This window comes from Vidua macroura, chromosome 15 (genome assembly GCF_024509145.1).
Source record: "Vidua macroura isolate BioBank_ID:100142 chromosome 15, ASM2450914v1, whole genome shotgun sequence".
Lineage (NCBI taxonomy): Eukaryota > Metazoa > Chordata > Aves > Passeriformes > Viduidae > Vidua > Vidua macroura.
This window is the reverse complement of record NC_071585.1, coordinates 1,374,566-1,396,330: the sequence shown is the minus strand read 5'-3', so window position 1 is coordinate 1,396,330 and position 21,765 is coordinate 1,374,566. Positions and strand designations below refer to the sequence as shown.

The 21,765-nt window shown below is 48.5% G+C and overlaps 1 protein-coding gene across 3 annotated transcripts in view; it reads right to left on the bottom strand.

The window, feature by feature from the left end:
* Positions 1–251: 251 nt before the first annotated feature.
* The window catches only part of FGF18 (fibroblast growth factor 18), a 63,966-nt gene continuing 42,452 nt past the window's right edge, over positions 252–21,765 (bottom strand). For all 3 annotated transcript variants that reach the window (XM_053991488.1, XM_053991491.1, XM_053991490.1), the window contains 2 exons: positions 16,570–16,676; positions 252–1,242 (listed from right to left, as the gene is read on the bottom strand). In XM_053991488.1, the coding sequence (XP_053847463.1) occupies positions 976–1,242; positions 16,570–16,676 (374 nt within the window). In that variant the 3' untranslated portion in view covers positions 252–975. The remainder of the gene's footprint in view (positions 1,243–16,569; positions 16,677–21,765) is intronic.

Genomic DNA, 21,765 nt, shown 5'->3' with positions numbered 1-21,765 from the left:
ATCACCCCACTGAGACTCTTCCTTGTGGCAACAACCAAGGAGGAAGAGGAAGATGGTGTTAAGGAACAGGAGGAACTACAGAATCAGCAATGAAGTTTATAGTGGGGAAACTACCCTGAGCATTTCCTGCTGGCCTCGCTTAAAGGATAAATATGCATTAAAAAACCACTACTCAGGGAGGGGAAAGAAGTGTGAACAGCAAAAATATGTACATATGTTTTAAATAATTTTTTTTTAATTGTTGAGGCAGTAATACTTGGTTCATGGAACTGCAATATACAGAGAGGTGAAATAAATAGCTTATATATATATAATATATATAATATAGCTGGTTTTAAAATATTCCCTTATCATTGGTGTAGTAGGTCATCTTGTAGTCACTTGAATGTAGTTAGCAGCATTCTCCAGAAGTGAGCGGGATGCAGGATCACAGAGCCGTGACTCCCTATGTCGTCAGGAGGGTTACAGAGGATCGGTGCGCCGAGAGCTCCACGGGCCTCGTCCCTGCAGCTCCCACCGCCTGTCCTGGCCGGTGGGTAGCAGGCAATAAATAGATTACTGCCAACCGGCACTTGGCGGGGCAGGGTCTCAGTAACTTTGGGAAAGAACTTTGGTTTTCTTTGGTTTTATTTATTTATTTTTAAGAATTCTTTTTTTTTTTTTTTTTCCCTCTGGGGATATGCTTGAGAAGTTGTCCTTTCCAAAAAAAGCAAAAGAAGCACCTGTGTGTCATCAACAATAAGAAGTCAATTTAAATAGAGCAGTTAATTTCATTTTTCAAGTCACAATAAATCCCGAACAGCTTTCCCCAGCATTTGCCATCTAGTCTTTTATTAATTTTTTTTATTTTTATTTTTTTAAACACAATGTACAAAAATAGAGCTTCTTCCTTATTTTTAATGTAAAAATATTCCTCTGGTGCAGTTTTTTTTTTCTTTTTGTGGTTTCTTATTGTGACACTATTTTTGTCCGTTTTTAGCTGGGGTTGGTGGGTCGTATTCTCTTAGTCCTCTTGGTGACTGTTGTGTACTTGAAAGGTTTCTGTATCTCCATTTGCCCCTTTGGGTATCTCTTCATAAAGTGTACATCTTGCTGGTTTTCCCGGGTCTTGGGCCCTTTCCGTGGCCTCCCTTTTTTGGTGAATCCAACATACCAGCCTGAATATTTTGCAGACATCAGTGCCGTGTAGTTGTTTTCTAGGACTTTTTCAATGAAGACACACTCCTTACTGGTGCCATCAGGCTGAAAAAGGAAAAAAAAACAAAAAAAAGGAAAGAAAAAATAAATAATCCAAATGCAAGCTCAGTGACCAAAACCCAATTTGGCGTAAATAAAATCATCACATCTGGACCTCTTTTTTGGTTCAAACATTGTTAATAAGAGCCATAACAAGCATCAGCTAAAATGGATTTTTTTTTTAAAGCATGAAAGCATGAGGTCATAATTTCTTTTTTTTAAATGCTCTTATCCAAGGGGAGAAAAAAATTTCAAAGACAACAGTTAACTTTAGCCAGTCCAGTGCCTTCAACTGCAAGCAAAGCACAAAATCCAGCTTTTGCTTTTTTCCCTTAGGGAGAGAGGATGAATTGAATTCGTGCCAGGGAAACATCATACTAAGTCAGAAAAAAACCAAACCCCAGAAACTCACATAGCCCAAACAACAGTGTTTCCCCTTCTACCCCTTACTCCTGATGTTTTCTGAAATACCTTATGGGCTTTCACCCACAACTACCCAAATCCCAATAAAATTATTAAAAGATTCAGTCTAAGCCTCCACAGCAGTTTGAAAACTCTCCCCCATGTGATCCCAGGGCATCCCCTGGCAGATGGACCACACGTGGTGCTCCAGGGGTGCTGGAGCCATTGGGGACCCCGGCACGACTCCAGTCCCTGGGACCCTGGAGAGCCCTGAAGGCAAACCGGGCTCAGCTCAGCCTGGAGATCCTACCAGACCCAGAACTGGGCTTTGAACACGGCAGAACAAGGATCTCTGCATCCAGGACTCTCACACAGCACAGGCAGCACTGGAGGGAGTGACAGCATCACACAACTGCATCTTCAAGTCCCTGAGCACAAAGGAAATTGTTCTCACCCATAACCTTTTGCCAGAAAATATTTTGCCCTTTAACTGCTGAGTTACTGGTGCTGTACCCAGAATGTCACATCATGTACACTTGCACTTTGATTTATGCATCAGAAGATATTCAGTAGTAGATACAGGATAAGTAGATAGAAACCATTGCAAAAGACTTCATTTGAAGCTCAGCAAAGTCAAAGGAAGGATTTCCATCGTAGCCCAATTCAGCTTCCCACTGATATCAAATGAGTTTTTTGGAACTACATATACTACTAGGCCTACATATACTACTATTAAACCCTGCCCACCCAAACTAAACACTGTCAGACCCTCTCAGTCTTCACCCATCATATCCTGGGGGGGCAGGGAAGCTGCAGCAGCATGAGCTGCTCAGCCCCCAGCCCTGGCTCTGCTCAGGGGCTCCTCTGGGCACGAGGCTGGGGTAAGGAGCCAAACCCTGCGTGGTCACCATCCCTTCCCCAAGGACAGCTCAGCCTGCCCTTCCAGGGGAGCCATCCTGAAATGCGCTGCACAATCTCTGTGGAGTTTGCTGCAGTCTGTGGGAAGGGCAGGCAATCACAGAACAGGAGGGAAACCCTCTGGGCCATGCTGCACAGGCTTCCTTGCACCCCTGGGCCCCAAACACCCATGACAGGGGAACCATCGAGCACCATGACCCAGGCTGGAGGTAGCAACAGAGGAAAGTCAGGATGGCTGGTCATCACCAGCCCCCAGGGCCAGCCATTCCTCCAGGACTCCATGCCTTTAGCAGAGCTTTGGTTCCATCCGTGTGCCAGAAGGTGATGTTTACCCTGAAGTCAGCACTGCACCCTCCTGCCTCAAGGCTTTCGGCACCAGAGAAGACCTCATTAAGAGGGTGAATTCTGGCAACTTTTCCAACAGTTCTGCTAATCCAGGGCCTGCACAGGGGCTCTGCCTTAGGACCCAGCAGTCTCCATCCAGAATAGGCACAAAGGCCCTCATTTTACCATCCATTTTACCTCAACTGGAAGCTCACAAATGCTTTAATGAACAGCAGAACTGGGCAAAGCTCAGCGGTTCCAGTTCCTGGGGGTGTCATTCTCCAAGTCCTGGGTTTGATCAAAGCCACATGAGTGGCAAAGGGGGAAATCAGTCAACACCACAGGGTTCCACCAGATTTCAATGGGAAGCCATAAAAACAGCTCCAGGTTTCTCAGGGCCCAGCCTACTACAAACCCTTCCCCAGTGAGTGGAGAATTTTTAAACAATACCATGGCTGGGATTCAAATCTACCCAAACCCAGGTGCCTGTGAACCGACCAGATCCATACTGCAGGTAATTGGAAGGGTTGTTCCCTTCATGCTCTTGGGAAGGGACTGGATTTGAGCCCTGACCTTGTTGCTAGGAGAATTAAGGGGTTTTCATGCAATTTGGGAGGGTTCCGCTTGTACTGCAATGTCCGTTTTTCATGGAAAATGAGGACTGGAATGAAAAGAAAACGTGTGTAGGAGGGGGGAACTTATTCTATTAATAACAAAAAAGTATTTACTTATACCTTCAAATTTGCCGACAGAGCCTAAGACGGAGACAGGAGATGGAGGAATAACAAGGTGCAACTTCAGGCCAACCTCAGGGCTAATTTGAAGTAAACAAGGTGCATGAGATAAAATAACTTCGTTCTGGAAGAGGAAGAGCTAAATGGTTTGATAACATGAAATTACAGCAGCATTTACAAGTACCTAGAGATAAATCAGGATAAGGACCTCACTTCCCCAAACAGAGCATTCCTGTATGTGCTAAGACACGTCACAGACACACAAATGGTTTTCAAATACTGACAAGATAATTTTACAGTTTCTTTTATGGTCCCCAACAGGATAAATCATTCACACAAGTTACCTACACCATGAAGAGCTGTACTCACAGCAATATATTAGGGGGAAAATCAATTTGTGAGGGTTTTCAGTAATTTTTAAGCATCAGGTGCCCAACATTTAAGATTTAATTAGTTCCCTACTTAAGCCATAGCAAATCACTCCTTGGGTCTGTCAGCCATCCCCTCGCTCCTCCAAAGAGAGGGAGGTGAAAGAGAAAAGGGAGACAGCTTTGGCCAAGCATCACTCCCTGCTCCAGCCACGGGCTCACCCTTCCCCAGGAGCTCCTGGTGCAACCGACCCAGGGCTGCACCCTCCATCACCAATGCCAGCTGGGAGCTGCTGCCAAGCCACATTTCATACACACTGCGCTGGCAGGGATGCGCCCTGCAGAGCACTCACCCTCCAAAACACGCAGCTTTGTGTTTTCAACTGATTCTTGACAATAAAGAAATTCTTGAAAGCCTCAGAGTTCCACAGGGGCTGTCTGGCCCAGTGTAATGGCCTGGCAACAGGACAGAGGAAGTCCCACACCCAGCCCCACATCCCTGTCCCCTCCACAGCAGGAATGAGAGCTTCCTGTGCCCCTCGTGTGCCCCACTGGCTGCTCCTGCCTTTTTGGCTTCACCATCCCACTGGCAGCAACTCCAGCCACACTCCCTGCTCAGAGCAGGACACAGCAGAGGCACAACTCTGCTTCTGCAAAGGCTCTCTGTAAGTCAGAGACCAAATTGTTGGTGTTGGCCATGGGGCTGCTGCCTGGCCATGCAACAAGGCCATGCCACCTGGCAGGTCAGTTCTTTGCAAAGAAACCATTCAGAACATGTTTTTGTTTAAACACAGACCAAGAACTTTGGGAAGATGTGGTATCTGTTAGCTAAATTTCTGATAAATGCCTTATAAAATGCCTGATCGAAATGCCACCTTCCAGGGAAAGCTCTGGGGCATGGCCCAGGTCTGTGCAGAGTGAGGCGAAAGCCCAGCCTGAGCAGCACCAAGGGCTGGCTCCAGCAGAGCATCTCCTGGAACAAGGGCTGGGGAGCAGCCTCGCTGGCAGCAGGTCAGTGCCCAGCACCAGGCAGAGACCTGAGTGGTGCCAGAGTTTTTACAGAGCAGGGTTAGAGCAGCAGCACCCCAGGCTCACCCTGCACTAAGGGGTCTGAGGAGAGTTCCTGCACCGTGAGCCGGCTCCACCCCGCGCAGCTGAGCGCAGCAGAGCCGAGGGGCCGAGCTGAGCCGGGCTCTCCGAGCACCCGGGGCTCACCGAGGAGCAGCCCCAGATTGTTTGTGCAGAGCATTTGGTGAGGGGCTCTCCAGTCTTAAACGTGAAACATGCTGAACTGACACTAAAGCAGAATTAAGTGCCAAAGCATTTGCTGCTTCTACAATTACACTCCGGAGCGCTTTGGTGCTCCTGCTCTCCTTTTTATGACCCAACTTGGTCTTATTGTAGTTTGGCTTTCTCGTTTTAAGTTCTCCAAATGGAAAGGATCAAAGAGCTCTTTGTTGTCCTAGCAGGAGCGCTCCTCGGAGCGAGGCATTCCTTCCACGAACAGCTTGCAGCTCAGGGGGAATTCGCGGCCGCTCTGTGCCACCAGCCCGAGCCAAAGCATCAGCAGGTGCAGCAGCCGCCTCCGCCCTCCCCCGCAGCCCGCCACGCCGAGCCACCTGAGCAGCTCTTTATGGCACACGGAGGTCAGGGCAGGTTTTCTCATTTACGCTTCACAAATCTGGCGCAGTGGGCACCGGGAAATCCAAACTTCCCTCGGCTCGCACAGCAACAATGAGCTCGCGCCAGCAGCTCGGGTAACACCGAGGAGCGGCGAGAGAAGCCTCCAGGATGGAAAAGTTTCTCTGTTTGCAAAGATCAGGGCACAAATTAAGCTTTTGTTAGCTAAGCTTAGGTTAAAACACGTCCCCTCCTCAAGTGCTGCTGCAATTAGGAGCTCTCTGGGTGAGCGACAGGTGATGTGCTGCAAATAACAAAAAGCCCCAAACACCACCAAACATGCCTGTGACAACCCAGTAATACTGGCTTGGCACAGGGCACAGCAAGTCTCAGCACTCCAAGTGAGAGAGGGCTGAGTCTCTGGTTTAATTATCACCTTTCTCCCAGCTCAGTTCCCAGGCTTGAAGTCAAACTGTGGTGACACCAGCCCTCCGTACAATGGAGAGCATCTCCCTCTGCGAGGGAAGCAAGCCCCTGCCTCCCAAAAATCCTGGAGCAGGAAAAGCTACTCAAGGAAAAGGTTTCCAAGAGGTGCATGCAACCCAGGCTTTTACAAGGAAAACCGCTGAAAATGGACCCTTCCTGCACCCATCCTTCTCTCCCCCTCCACAGACAGACAGAGGGGGCTCCCAAGCCCTGGCACCCCACCGTGCTGGTTTTCATGCCACCCCCAGGTGTGAGGCACACCCACTGAGCTCAGCAATCATTTCAAAGGGCTGCTGAAATTCCCTCGGACACTGACCCTGTTAGATTCACCCACTGCATTACACAGAAGAAATCCCACCCTAAGTCTCCTAAATTTCACAGCAGTGACAGCAAGGAAGGCTAGGGTTTCCAGGAGCAGCACAGCTCAGCAGTCCCCGTGAGCTGTTCCTGAAGGATGCCCAGCTGAGGACCCAGGGCTGGTGCCCCAAACGCCACTGATAACCCCTGGCAGCCCCGGAGCTGTTCCCCAGCAGTGCCCAGAGACGTGAGGCTTTCAGGAAGTTCCTTCTCTGCAGTTTTGCACAAGCTCAGCTCAAAGCCAGAGGGCCAGTGCTCAGAGCCTCCTCTACACTTGCTCCATATGGCTTGGAGAATCCCAGGTGGAAGGAGGCAATACAGGAGCTGTGTTAATGTCACAGCTTTTACCACTGCCCCTCTCCCCCTTGACACACGCAGAACTTCTAAAGGCAAGTCAGAAAACACGATGTGGAAGTGAGCATGCCCTGCCAGAGCCCACAGTTCTGGGGAGGCAGAACCTGCTCACTCACTCAGCCATCCCCTGCACTTTATGGGCATTATTGGGACAGATCCATCAGCAGCATCCTGATGCTCAGCATCTTGGATTTATGACAAGGCATCCTGACCACAAAGACACCTCTTGACCCAAATGCACATTCCTGCTCCTAGTGCAGGCTGTAAATCAGGGAAGCTGCATCCATAACTGCCAAGAGTCACTCAGCCTCATGCGCTTTTCCTCCAGCTCTCTGCCCTCTGAACCTGCACAATCCTCCCAGGAAAATACTTAGGAGTCATGATGGGCAGTTCAATAAAAGTGTCTGCCAGCACAGTGGAGAGTTAATTATGTACACAGGACATCTAAGTGCATTCACGAGGCAAGGAAGTAACACAAAACCACGCTTTCTCGTGGTCTCCATTCAGGCTGGACATCAGGCGGAGTTTGTTAAACATGGGAAAGGGCTGCCCATGAACATGGAGTCCCCAGCCCTGGAGGTGTCCCAGAGGAGATGCTCCATGGAGGACACATCTCCCTCCAGAAGCCCTGTTCCAAAGCAGCCCTGCACAGATTTGCCCCCAGCTGCCCCCAGGTGCTGGGAACACCCCATCCCTCGTGAAAACAGGCAAAAAAGGGCACGGTCCTGCACGTGTGGGTCAGGACATCCAGGCTTGGCAGAGCCCTGTGCCTGTCTGTGCCGGACACAAGCTGAAGGAACCAAGGAAGGAAGAGAACAGTTTAAAATGTTTCTTTCCTTCCACCTTCCATTCCAACATTCCCCTTTTCTAACTAAGTTCTGCATTTCTCACATTGCCCTGGGAGAGCTCTCTGTCACAGGACAAACAGGAGTACACAGATTAAAGGAGTCTCTGTAGGCTGGACCAGGCAAGGCTGGGGTTACACCAGGACAGGCCTCCTCACCTGCTCCTTCCATCACTGCCACGGCTCCTTCCAACACTGCAGTAGGGTGGCCACAGCCTGAATTAGGGCAAACCAGGTGGCTTTACCTGGAAAGATGCACATTTGCTTGATAGACATTCCTAACTGCATCTCAGAGAGGTGCATGTACTTAATGAGGAGAAATATCAACTGCTTTTTAAATTCACTTTATTAAACCAAGAGAAAATTTAGGAAACTTAACTCAAAACTGCAGGTTCCCTGGAGCAGGAAGCTGTTGCTCTTCAGGAGGTCTGACTCCCCAGGCAGGTTTCAGATGTGATATCTGAGCAGATCTGTGGCATCTCCTGTTATCTGCACCCACCAGGTCCAGTTACACAGAAGATGGGAGGGGCTGCACATGATAAGGGATGGGAAGGTGTTTTTACCCCTCTGTACAAAGCACAGCCTGCTGCTGAAGGGCTCTGCTGGCCTTTGCTGGGAGCTCTTTTCCAGCAGTCATTTCCAGCCTCCACAGGCCAGACCTGAACTTTCTATAAAAGCCATCTAAGAGCAGCAGGGTATTTCATGTAGGCTTCAATTCAATATATAATTGTAGCAAGGTGGGAGTCACTCTTCTCCCTGGGAACAAGTGACAGGACGAGAGGACAGAGACTCAGGCTTGGGGAAGATTCAGGCTGGACATCAGGGGGAATTTGTTAGACATGGGAAGGGGCTGCCCATGGAGATGGAGTCCCCAACCCTGAAGGTGTCCCAGGAAGGGCTGGAGGTGGCACTCAGAGCTCTGGGCTGGGGACAAGGTGGGCATTGGGCACAGCTTGGACTCAACGGTCTGGGAGAGCTTTTCCAACCTCAGTGGTTCTATGATACAGAGAATTGTGCCACTACAGGAAAAGTTTTCTTAAAAATGTGTTTAAAACATCAGGTGTAGATGATGAGTGAAGCAGGATAACGAGACTAGAACAGTTGCTGACCTCATAGCAAGTTTTGTGTTTGTCCCAGATTTATTCACATTAAACAAACATGCACACTTACTGTAAGTTATTATTTCAAACAAATGCAAACTCATGCAGCCAAGATTCCAGTAGTGACACCACTTTCCCTGGGGCAAGCTTAAATGGGGGGAATTTAGAACCGGAAAGGTCATTGCTTGTAGGGAGGATGGCATTAGTTCTCTTCCTGTCAAGTTATATTACTAAGAAAAGAGAGATATCCATCATCAAATCAAGTGCCATCCATAAAAAATTATCATCCAGATTTGTTCCAGCCTGTGAGTGACCAACTTCCATCCCTATGCAACAAATTCAAGGCTTGAGACTTGTCCTCCCTCGGGAAAACTTTGTCTCTTTGGGTACCCAAAAGACAAGGAAAGAGAATCTCAAGAACAAAACTGTATTTAAGCAGGATCTACTTTTCTTGGACCTTAAATATAGTTCTGTAACTGCCATATCAAATAGACTCTATTTTGCTACTGTTAGAGCACAGGTTTTATTCTCCACTGCAAAAATAGCCTCTGTTTTCTCACCTCCTCTCCAAAACCAAACTGCAAGCCAAGGAGAAACAGTCCTTGAGGAACAGGAGTCCCCTGAACGTGACCTCTGCTGCACCCGTTTGAGAGAGACCAGGCTGCACTGCTTCGTTCCTTCTTGCAGTTAAATACATCAGGGTATTTGCTAAGTAGTGCTTAGAAGAAACATCACCCTCAGCTTAAGAGATGCTCAAGACCAACAAAAAATTGCACTTAGGAGATGAGATGCTCTGAGGAAAGCAATTAAATCCAACTTGATAACTGTCAGCACAAGATGCATTCAGCAGCACACCCTCTCCACCCAGACAAGACAAGGCATGACCAGGGCTCAGGGATCCCCATCAGTAATTTTAATTAACATTAAACCTTAGGGAACTGAAATAGTCCAACAGGACACACAGCTGCAGCCACCACAAAACACAGGGGACAGGAGGCCAGCAGCTTTATGGTGACACTTGCTTCCTGAACACAGCAAGGATTAAATTAAATTATCACACAGCTTTCAAGAAGATGGTTTTCTTCCCTGGAAGGGGATAGACATCTTCCAGCCATGGGATAAGGAAACGATTCAGAGGTCAAGCTTACAAGCTTGGTCTGCAAGTGAACCTTGACTTCGCAAAGCTTAGTCTGAGAGAGAACTGGGGCTTCTTAGGAATATCCAAAGGAAACACGACATTTCCTAAAGAGAAATCACAATAAACCGGTAAATGTGTTACACAGCTCTCTGGTGACCTGACACAGCCAGGACACAAAATGTTCACATCCCCAGCAGAGTACCTGTGAGTCCTTATCATAAAAATAATACTACGAAGAATATGTATTTTTTTTTAATAAAAGGACCACTTGCTTTATTTCAGAGCAAACAGTTGAAGAATTATGGCTGTGCTGAGAAGCTTAAGTTAACTGGAGATGTTCACATATAGGTAAAAGGTGACTTTCGTGTATTTTGGTGCCCAAAACTGCCCCAGGACTGGAGGTGAGGCTGCCCCAGCCCAGAGCAGAGCGGGACAATCCCTGCCTTGCCCCTGATGTCCCCAGGACAGGGATGTCCCTCCTGGCTCGAGGGCACTGCTGACTCAGATCCAACTGGCCATGGACCAGGACCCCCTAGGTCCCTTCTTGCAGCTCCTCTCCAGCTTCTCAATGATGTTTGGGATCTGAGAATGGAGGAGTGTGGTTTAGTTTCCACTTCTACTTTTCATTTCATGAGAATCTCAGCTTCTAAATTTTCAGAAAAATAATTCAATTTTTTTCCACAGGTTGCAGGAAAAAAGCCTGATCAGGTAAATGAAGAAGATTCTGATGGCCCAACCAAAATAAAAGTGGGTTTGTCATCTCATTGATATTAAGACCTTTGCAATCCTGCAGGCTCTGATTCCAGATTTTTGGACACTTGAGATGGTTCCGGATCAGGTCTCCCTGTCCAAAGTATGGCAATGTCCAAAGTTGGTTGGCTTCAGGGTCCAATGCATGTGTTTATTTAGATGACTTAAACTAAAAAAACTCAGGAGAGCGAAGACCCAGACTGCAGTTCCAAACGAGATCTGAGCGAGATCCAGCAAAAGCCATGTCAAGGTTTGCTTTCGCATGAGATGCCAAGTTGGAATGGTTTATGGTTGAGCATGTCACAGAGAGATCCACAAAACACATGCTATTAAACCTGACACCCCACCAATCCTGCTCATGTTTATGTTGCAAATTCAGCATTCAAAATTGTTAGGTTTTACAAGCCCCTTTCAAGCAACCCAAATACTGTGCAACTCCTGGAAAAATTCTGGATAAGCATCAAACTCCAGTGAAACTTAGAGTTCTGCCCCAAATCCAAGATGCAGTTAGGTGTGGTTTTAAATATACAAGCTGGGGAGGGAAAACACCACATGTACTGCACCAGAGTTCCAAACTGCAACCCTGGGGTGCCCCTGCCCTCTCCACACACCTCCTGGCACCTTTGCAGCACCCCTGGCTTCCAGGATGGCCCTGGCACAGCAGGCACCAGGAGCACTGGCACCCAAATGTCACACAGGACTGGGGCATGTGGAGGGCACCAGGCTCGGGGCTCATCCTAGAGTGTTCTTACCTCAGCCCCCAGACCTGCAGTGAGGAACTGGTTCTCCACCAGCAGCTTTTCAAAGACAACTTTTCAAGAAAGCTTAACCTTGCTCTCAACCAAAGACAAACCTGCTCCAGGTACAGCAAAAAGGCTTTGGAGGATCCCTTGGTATCTCCCACCTAAGTGAGTCTCCTTCCCTACAAAGGGAGGCTCCTGCTGAAGCCTCCACAGCTCCTTCTCCCATGGGGCCAGGAGGAGTTTCAGGGGCCAAGAGCACATTTACAGGCCATGGTGGGCACCTTCAGTCTTTGATGCTGTCAGAGTTTTTTTAGCCAACTTTCCTGACTAAACACACACATGCCTCAAGAAAACCCCTATTTTAAAGCTGTAATGTAAACAACCCCAAATTATTACTATCCCCTAAAGGCTACTGCTGGCAAGCATCAGTGATAAAGCTCTGCCAGAGCAGTCTGGCATCCAGCAACAATTTGTTTGTTGTCCTGCAAAAATACAGAGAGCCTTGCCATATGGTATTAGCAACTTTCTGGTAACATTAAGAAATATATTGGCTTGGAAAGCAGTTATCACACCAGCAAAAATGCTGTGTCTGAGAGGCAGGTCTCTGCTGTGAGTGGCACCAGCACAGTGGTGGTGCTGGTCAGGGCTGGGAGAGGCACTGGTGGCCAGCATGGCCATGCCACCTCCTGTCCCCTGTACCAATGACAAGGTCCTGGCACAGCCAGGCTTTGGCTGGCACAGCTTTTGTTCAAGAGCTGGGCTGTGCCTGGGGACCAAAGCTCATGCTGCTCGTTGGGAGTGCTGGGAGGGTGCCAGTGCCGCAGACGTGGTGTCAGGGGACATGTCCCCAGGAGGCACCCAAATTATCTGTCACCTCTCTGGAACCCCCCAGCTGTCCACAGCTTCCTACCCTTCACCAAACAGCTTCTCCCCTCTGCTCACATTCAGTTCAGAGAATGGAGGAATAAAATGAAACTCATTAAAATGCTTTTACAAAAATAATGCCTCTGTATGCCCCCAATACTACCATGATTTTGAGAGTGTGTGGACACCAGATCACTGAGGATCTTTGAAAGAAGCTGAGAGTGTGAAGTACCCTCCCCACGGATACCTGCTGCACCCTGAGCACCAGCATTGACCAGACTGCCTCATCCCACAGGGGGATGTCAGGGAACTTCCCTGGAGATGGTGCTGGGGGTCAGGAGATGCTCTGCTCTGCTCCCCTTGCAGCAGCCACCGACCCTGGCTGTGCCCAAAAGAAGGGCAGGCTCTGGCCATCCTTTGATGGTTCAGACTTCACACAGACCCCTGACTGCAAATCCTCTCCTGCCAGAGAGGGCAGAGTAGGGAAAGGCAATCTCTGCAGCATCCTGCAGTTCTAGGGAGCTGCATGTGCTGTAAGGACAGGCTCAGCAAGAGCAGCTGGAGCCCAGCTCAGGTAAGAGCCACCTGCTCGGCCCAGGCTGCTCCTCGCTCTGGGAGACTTCAGTGACTTACCCTTGCAGCCTTCAGCAAACACAACATCCCCACTCTAGCCATGGCCTTATCTCAATGCACGAGATAAGAGAAGCTGAGGCAGAGAGAGAAACCACAGAAGGACTCCCCAGGAGAACCAGTTAGAAGCTCAAGAGCTCCTCCAAAGAGACCATCAGCTCCTCTTTGCCTCTAGCACTGAATTACTGCCAATATTCAGAGTTATGTTCTAGATGACTTAGCACAAGTAGACAAGTCACATCGTGCCTCTCCTTGGAAAAAGAACTGCACCTTTGAGTCCTCTTCCCCCTGTGTTTGTAAGAAGTCTGAGATAAATAAACAGATAAATAATTTTTTAAAAAAGATAAAAAAGTTTCTCAGAAAAGCAGCTGGCATTCTTGTTCTGAATTTTCGTATTTTCGTCTCTCTCCTTGTAGTATGATTCCACCATAAAGCCTGGAGAAGAGAGGGCTCTAGGAAGAACTTATTGCAGCCTTTCAGTATTTAAAAAGGTTAAAGAAAGATGAGGACAAACCTTTTAGCAGGACCTGTTGCAATAGAACTAAAAGAAGATAAATTTATAGCAGATATAAAGAAGAAACTCTTTACTTTGAGGGCCCTGGCACAGGGTGCCCAGAGAAGCTGTGGCTGCTCCTGCATCCCTGGAAGTGTCCCAGGCCAGGCTGGACACTGGGGCTTGGAAGAGCCTGGGAGAGTGGAAGGTGTCCCTGCCATGGTAGGGGGTAGAATGGGATGAGCTTTAAGGTCCCTTCCAACCCAAAAAAATCTGTGATTTTATAATAAAGTTCAGTGGTCCAGAGAAAACCTCAGGAAGACCAGAAAACTCAGGACCTACAATTTTTATGTAGCACCAAAAACCCATGATCAAAGAAACAGATGGGCAGAAGTAAAAAGAAATAAAATTAAATGATTCTTGGGCCTTCTTCAAAACAACACCAAGAATCCACAAAAAAACACACTCCAGATTGTTTTCACCGGGTGTTACTCACCTGTAACAGAGAAGTCACTGCTTTACAACACATCCCCTGTCTCATTTTCCAAAGCATCACAGAGTGCCAGTGACCGCAGCAGGTACTGTTGTAAGTCAGGAACCTGCCCAAAACATCTCTGAGCCCTTTGGTCACTGCTCTGTGAACACACACAGCAGCACCTGAGAGAGGCAAAACCCACAAAGTTTGGGGCTCCTGAGCAGGCTCCATCAGAGGGCTCTACTAGGAAACTCTGGTGGAGGTGCAATCATCAGAAATAAGGACACAAAGGCTGCTCTTCTTACCCGCGGGGGGTTAATCTGCTTCCCTACAACACAGCCAGCTCCAAGGCAGGGAAAAGCCCTGTCCACCTCCGGAGCTCTTGTGTTCATCACCGCTTCCAGCTGAGAACAACAACCTGCTCCTGACTGTGGCACTCTTTGTAGGTGATTATGGGACACAAAAAGGGCTAAATTCAAAGCAGGTTTTCAACTGGGGAGGACCCAAAACTGCTGAGTGAGGAGGAGAACAAAGCCAGATGGCATGTGCTGGTCTGGTTGGGATTCTGCAGTGCAAGGCAATAGGAAACTAACAGAGGAAAGGCCCGGGTTGGTCCCATGGCTCCTCTCCTGCCAAACGAACATAGCAGGACAACCATGGAACAATCACTTTGTGGGCTTCATTCCCCTCCACCTCCAGACAGAACTTAAATATTTGTATAAGCCCAGGCATAACTTTTATCTCATGTTTTCCTTGGGGTTTACTGGCTGTTTAGAGCATTCAGGCTAAAAAGCATTCCCTCAAACTCTTGCCACAAAAAGAGCTGAAACCATGACACTAATTAAAACCACACTCTTTGGTATCAAGAAGACATGCTATTGTTTTCTTTTGTTGCTCATGAGGAGCTGCTAATGTGGGCAACACGTCTGGAACATTTTCCTGCCCAGTGCCGCGTTCCCTCCGGCCCAGGTTGGCTGCTTTGGGAACTTGTCACAGGCTGGGGTGGGAGGGCAGCAGTATTTACAAGAACAGACTTATTTATTCTTTGTAACAAAACATTTGCCAGCTTAACACCATGAAAAGCACATTGGGGGAAAAAAAAAGGTTCACACCGCCTGAAAGGTGACAAGCGAAACAACTGTCCTGCCTCAGTGCCCAGTGGGCCAAATCAAGGGATGAACCTTATATACACACTCCATACGAATATATGGTATGTTTGGAAAAACTGATGCTGACTTTGTCAGGATGCTCCTGGACACTCCATTCAGAACAGGAAAGGCTGCGGGCTGCCCTGTGCCACTGCTGACCCACTGGGACAAGGTCTTGCTGAAGAAAAAGGATTTTTCTAGGATTTTGTGCTCAATTTACCCCACCTGAGTGCTTCTAAGGTCTCCATGACTGGTATCAGCACTTCATAAACATTAACAACATTATCCTTGCAACATTTCTGGGGAAAATGCTATGATCACATTTAAAAGATGGAAAATTAAGGCACAGAAAAATCTAAGGTAGGTTTGTGTCCAATGCAACCTTCAAAAGCATCCAACATGGTTTAAAACCAGTTAAAATAATTTCCCTGTCCAAGACCAAACACTGGGGTCCCATGCAGGGTGGTAACACAAGCGCAGGAAGCAGAGACAATTGGCTGCTTTGCCCCAGCCCTCCCAGAGTGCCGATTTCCACTTCTCCCTGATTTTAAGCAGTGCCCTGGATGCCTCCTGCCTTGACAGGTAGCTCCAAAGCAGGTCAGGCACAGGGTCCTGGCTGGCAGCAGGGTCCTGGGCTTAGCCTCCACAGAGCACGTGCTCCCCAAGGAAGCACAAGTGGAAGAGAGAGGGATCCTCCAGGGAAGGCAGTGTCCCACAGGTGTCACTCCTGGAACCACAACAGTAAATAATTTTTCATCAGAGCCATTTGGTTTCTGGTTTCTGTTTGGGAGCATGGCGTTCACTGCTTTGACTAAAAACAAAATCCTGCTTCCCTTTTTCATGACCACAAAGATGCTAGATTTGAATTCCTGGTGGTGCAAAGTGAGCACAGCAGAGGTTTGAAGGCTGGAATATTCTATTTGACATTTATTTTTTGGTGGCACTTCAGCTTTGCATAAGACTCTGCCTGGTTAGCAAGCCTCCAGCTTTTCCAACAATAAAGAAGGACCGTGTGAATAACAGAAATACTACTTCAGTACATGAGTTGGGCTGAAGGGGTGAACACGCTGTGATTTGTTACATACTTCCATTGGGGAGACATCCCCAGTGTTCAGATTCCAGCCCTGGCTGTGCTGTGCCAGTCCCTGGCTCCTGGCTGGCAGGAAGGAGCTTTCTGCTGCCCAGCATGAACCACAGTACAGTGCTCTGCTTGCCAAAAGGAATTCTGGGGGAAATTCATATTTGAATGTCCCCCCAAAGAAAGATCATGTGAGGAAGGTGCTGTGGAGGTGGCCATGGCACTGGGATGCTGAGGTGACATCTCACGTGAGGCACAACCCCGTGCACACCTGCAGCAGCACTGGAGAGCCCCGTGAGGCTGTAGGGCTCGTTTGACAGCCTGGGGGGTCCAACAGAGCACTCAGGAGAGCCCCTGGGACAGCAAGAGCTGCCCTGCAAACCCCACATCCCCTGCCCTGCTTCTCATTTGAGGCTGACAGACGAGGCTCAAACACATCATTACAGCCCTGAGGAGACTGCTCAAGGTAACACTCGGGTTACAGATGAATTAATAGGAAACACTTACCTTCCCCACTAGCTTGCCTTTCCTGTTCATGCAAAGGTAGAAATCTGTCTCCTTCCCTTTGATCCGGACTTGACTTCCAAAAGTGTCTGTTTCCACTAGAAGCTGGGCTTGGAAAGGAAGAAGAAAAGAAAGCCTTTACCAGTGTGGTCCCCTGAAGGCACAGAGCGCAGAGCTCCCCAGGGCACTTCCCCACTGCCCAGCTGAACCACACCACCAGAGCCCGAGAGCTGTGCAGGGGACAGCCCCAGGGGCCGAGCTCACGGCTCGGTGCAGGTGCAGGACTGACTGACTGACTGACTGACTGACTCCACTCACTCCCACACAGATACCCCGGATTTAAAGCTGGTTTACCACACAATAACCAACACACGTATGGGCTCCATCTGTCACACCAACCCCACCACCAGCAGCAACATTAGCTCAGTGTTAATAGAACCAGAGAATTGCTTATGTTGGAAAAAAACTCTGAGATCAAGTCCAACTTGATGGCCCAGGACTGTTGTGGCCACCACTACATCCTGTCCCCAAGTGTCACATCTGCATGGCTTTTAAACACCTCCAGGAATGGTGATGCCACCACTGCTCTGGGTAGCCTGTTCCAATGACAAGGCTCTCCTTCACGCTGCAGGAGGGTTCTTGGAGGGTAAGAACATGAATTTTATTCTCATGAAGATGAAAGATTAGCATGACAAGAAAGAAAATCCTTTCCCCACAGCCAGCAGCCCTCCAACACTACACAGAAGTGGTTCAGCCACACATTCCAGTGCAAAACTGGAGTCACACTGACCTCCCAAAAGTCACCACAGCTGCTAGCAGGGAGAAATTTGGCACTGTCTGATGCACACCCTCCTGCATGGGTCCTCCATGCCTTGTTGTGCATTCAGGAAGTCACAAATTTCTTCCTGGCAGTCCAGGCCGAGGTCTCAGGCTCTAGCTGGGAGAAATGTGGCCAATCTCAGTGTCTAGCAGGGTATTGATGCCACAGCTGGTTTGCAGCAGGGGCCAGGGCAGAGGACAGATTTCCACTGCATCTCCATAAACCCCTTGCTCTGCCACAGCTGTACCTGCAGAAGGGGCCAGGCTGGCACCCAGACAAGCAGCACGCCATCATCATCATCGTCTCAAAAACCCAGACAAATCCAAATCCAGCCTTTTATTCCATCTCTAATCTAAACACAAATTCCAGTCATGCTCAAGATTCGGATTCCAGGAATTTCCCCGGAGAGGCAGGAACAGGCAGACTGGACATTTTGGTTCAGATCCATCTCTGACATGGAGGAGGAGAAAGGAGACATGGTTGAAACACAATGCAAGAATGTGTGAGTGTCAGCAAGTGCAGCTCCACGCTCCTGCTCTGGAAATACTCACGCCTGTGAGTGCTGAGCCCCACCATAGAAATACAGCTTTTGCCAAACTCTGGAGAATGTTTGATCTGTGCTGCAGAAAGTCACATTCTTTTTGGCATTCATATTTCAAACTTTAAAGCCCTCTAAGAGCAAATATGTTCATTGTAAGGATTTACCATGGGGATAGAAATAGGAGTTTGTTTCATTTAAACACATTAATATTTTTCCCACTTGTAAAGTCAGGTTTTGGCTTCTGCAGCAGTGCAAATATCACCAACCTTTAACTCACAAGGGCCCTAAATAATTTTCCCCTCACAGCTCAGTCACATCTGTAAGTTCAGGGGTTTCCAGTTACTAGCTGCTTACATTTATTTAGATCTATTTGTTAAACCTGTTATCACAGGGGATATTTAAATTATAACTTCTTTCTGAAGCAAGTGGGATAATGTCTGTATTACAGCAGGATATTACTTGCAATCATGCACAGATATGGATATTTATGGAAGTTTTTCAGAAACGCCTCATAGGTTTAGGTACCTGTGATGGAGAGCAGCCTGAAGCAACAACTGGGTGCTGCCCACTTTGTCCCCTCACCTGCCAGGGCAGTATCCAACCTGTGACCCCTTCTGTGAGGAAGGGCGTGGAGCCAGAAATAACCCTTCAATGTGAGGATATCAAGGGGAGCCAGCCAGGAGGGGGGTGATGGCACAGGGCCAAGGACAGCTCCTCCAGGACAGGCTGAGCAGCGTGGCTGGAACACAGTGAGTGGCCACAGCTCCAGGAAGCTCAGGGAGGCTGCTCAGGTGCAGTGCTGCATTAACAGACAAGGGAACAGCAAAGGTAGGACTGGCTGCATTTAGAGAGGGAGGTGACTCTGAAAGGGCTTCTCCTCACATGAGCAGAGGATGGAGGTCAGCCTCAGAGCGGGAGACCAGCAGCCAGCATGTGAGTGAAGGTTGTGGAGCCAGCAAAGCCTGGTCCAGGAGCTGGGGCCGACACCCAGAGCACCAAGGAGCTGCCCACAGATGTACAGTGGCCAAACCACCCAGGCACGAACTGGTGTGGGGCCACCCAGCACAGGGGTCAGCCGAGGGCTCCACACAGGCCAGAACAGGACAGCACAGCTCCCTCTGAGCTGCGAGGGAGCCCACTCCAGCCTGAGAGTAAAAAGCTACTGAGAGTGACTCTGAACATCAGATACAGGCTCTGGCCAGCCAAAGGAGGAGCTAACACCGACAAAACCCTCCAGCACAAGCGCCGTGAGCGGTGCTCCCACGGGACAGCCAGCAGCTCCCAGCCCTCTGACACAGGGCCCTGTGGCAGCCCATGCTGAGATGGACAAACACGGGGCACACTGGCTCATGTTCCCCACCCCCTCGCTCTGCAGCCAGTATGACTAATATCCAAGCTGATTTTAATTTGAAAAATATCACCTTAAAAAGATGCCGGTTCCCTGCTGTGAAAATTTAAACCATCTGGATGGAGTGATTTCAAATAATTAATCTAGGACTCCTTTGGCACCGCTACTAATTAAAATATGATACCTTCCTCCCCCTTTTTAAATAAAAAATTTAACTAAAGTTTAAAGCTCTAATAAAATAATGTCATAATTTAGAACTAGATGGAAGTCCCCTTTCCTGCAGGCTGCAGAGGTTACGGCAGCGCTGAGATCCCTCCCAGGCAAGTGCCACAGCACAGCCCGAGCAACAGAGGATAAGCAGGCATCCAGTGAGATATTTGTGCTGGCAAACACAGCAGCATCCATCCCAGGGTCCCGACAGACAGCCCAAATCCCCAGGGACCATCCTGCACCCCGTGCTGAGGAGTGGGAACAGAAGCCAGGAGGTTCAGCAGAGAATGTCTGATCCCTGCTGTGACCTGAGCTGCCCTAGGACAGGCCAAGGCCTCACAGAGGCTTCCCACTTCTGCGAAATCTGAGTCTTAAGATGTTGGAAACATCTCATTTCTAGGGATCCCTGACCCCCTTTTCTACAAGAGAGATCAGTGCAGCTTTAGGGTGGGTTATAACCCAGCTGGCTACAATCCAGGGGTGTGCAGCACCCCTGACTGCTGATGCTTCCTTGTGCAACAGGCATCTCCCTAAGTTCTCTCAGGAGCAGGGACAGATGCCTTAAACAACACATAAACAGCACATCTGAAATCTTCTGGGATGAATCCCAGCCCTGAAGGATGCAACCAGAGTTCCTAGGGGGTGGAAGCTGACACAGCACAAGGGGCTGCTCATGTCTCCCACCCTATTCACACACAGCAGGAGAAAAGCTCAGCCACCACCAACACATTTTACATTAATTCAGACTGGACTTGGAATGCTGTCCTGTCCTGTGATAAATATGCCATGGCATAATGGAAGTGCCAGGGAAAACCCAAAAGAATGTACAGGAGAGTTCCGGTGAAATGAGTGCCACCATGCCAGAGCAGCAGCCCCACAGCACTCTGCTGCTCAGCACCCCTGACTTCCAGCCCCATCTGTCCCTGGACACACCACACAGAGATTACAATCTTTATTTTCAAAGGCCCTGAGCTCCAATCTTCAGATCAGGTGTTATTGTTTAAATTCTTTGACAGCTAGATATTCTGATATATTTTCCAGGGGAATAAAATAAAGAGCAAAAGAGAAAAGATGTCTTCAGAGGGTGAGATCTCCTGCTACATGTTTTGCCTTATTGGCCCATTTAACCTAAACCTTCCTGAAAACTCCCACTGGAAGAGACTGGAATTCCTCACAAGTCTAGGTGAAAAGGATTACATGTATATATATATGTTGAAAAGCTATCTACCAGCTAAGAAAACATGAAGTCAGGGAGATATGTGAAGGTGGCAGAAAATATGCCAAATTATCTTTCAGATATTTCCTGGGAGTGGGAGGACAGGAGCAGAAAAGCACAGGGAAAGAGAGGAGAAAGAGGGCACCTGAGAAGTTTAAGGTTTACAAGTACCAATCACAAAATCCTTAGGTCCAGATAAAGAAAGAGATGAAGGGGAAAACACACGAGGAGTGCAGAAGGACTGGATACTTCAAGTCTGTCCACTGGTTTGTGTTTTTTTGCAGGTGAAACCCCTGAAAAGGGAGCCACAGGGAGAAGGAACACAGCTGCTTACACTCTCCACAGGCACCTTGCAGCTGGCCAGACACTGGGGAAAAGGATCTCAGAGGGGACAAAGATTTTGTTGCTTTGGTTGCACTTCTTTTTCTGAAACAGTCAGGGGAACCATTCTCAGACTTGAAGCCATTTCCAGCGAATGAAAAGGATGCACTGACACACTGAGGCTGGGAGCACAGCACCTGGGATGGAGGGCCGCTTTCCCAGTTTGTTACCCTGGTGCTGTGAACCAGGACATTCCCATTGTTCACAGTGCATAGTTCACATCTGATGGGAGAGCAAAATCCACTCTCTGCTGGATCTTCTCCTGAGACTCCCAACATGGGCAACAGTGCTTAAAATAGATGAAATCTGTTCAAACACTGTCTACCCCTACCAAAACCACATGAATCCCTTCCACAACCACAACACAGGAGAGAATGATCTTGTCTCCACAGTCATGGTGTAATGATAAGGGAATAACACCAAAATTAGGTAAAGTCTGGAGGATCTAATGAAGCCTGCAGGCTGTGGCCCAGTGAGGGAATCAAGGCTGCATCCCTAGGTTTTGTCTGCATACTTGCACAGTCCTGCAAATTGAATGGTATTTAACAGTTATAATCCACAGAACCCAGCTCCCTTCTCAAATATTCAGGTGCAAATTAGAAGTAACCACCCCAATCAGCGAGGCTGGTGCTCGGGAGGGCAGAGCTCTGACCCGCATACCCCTGCCCTGAGCTCATCCTGTC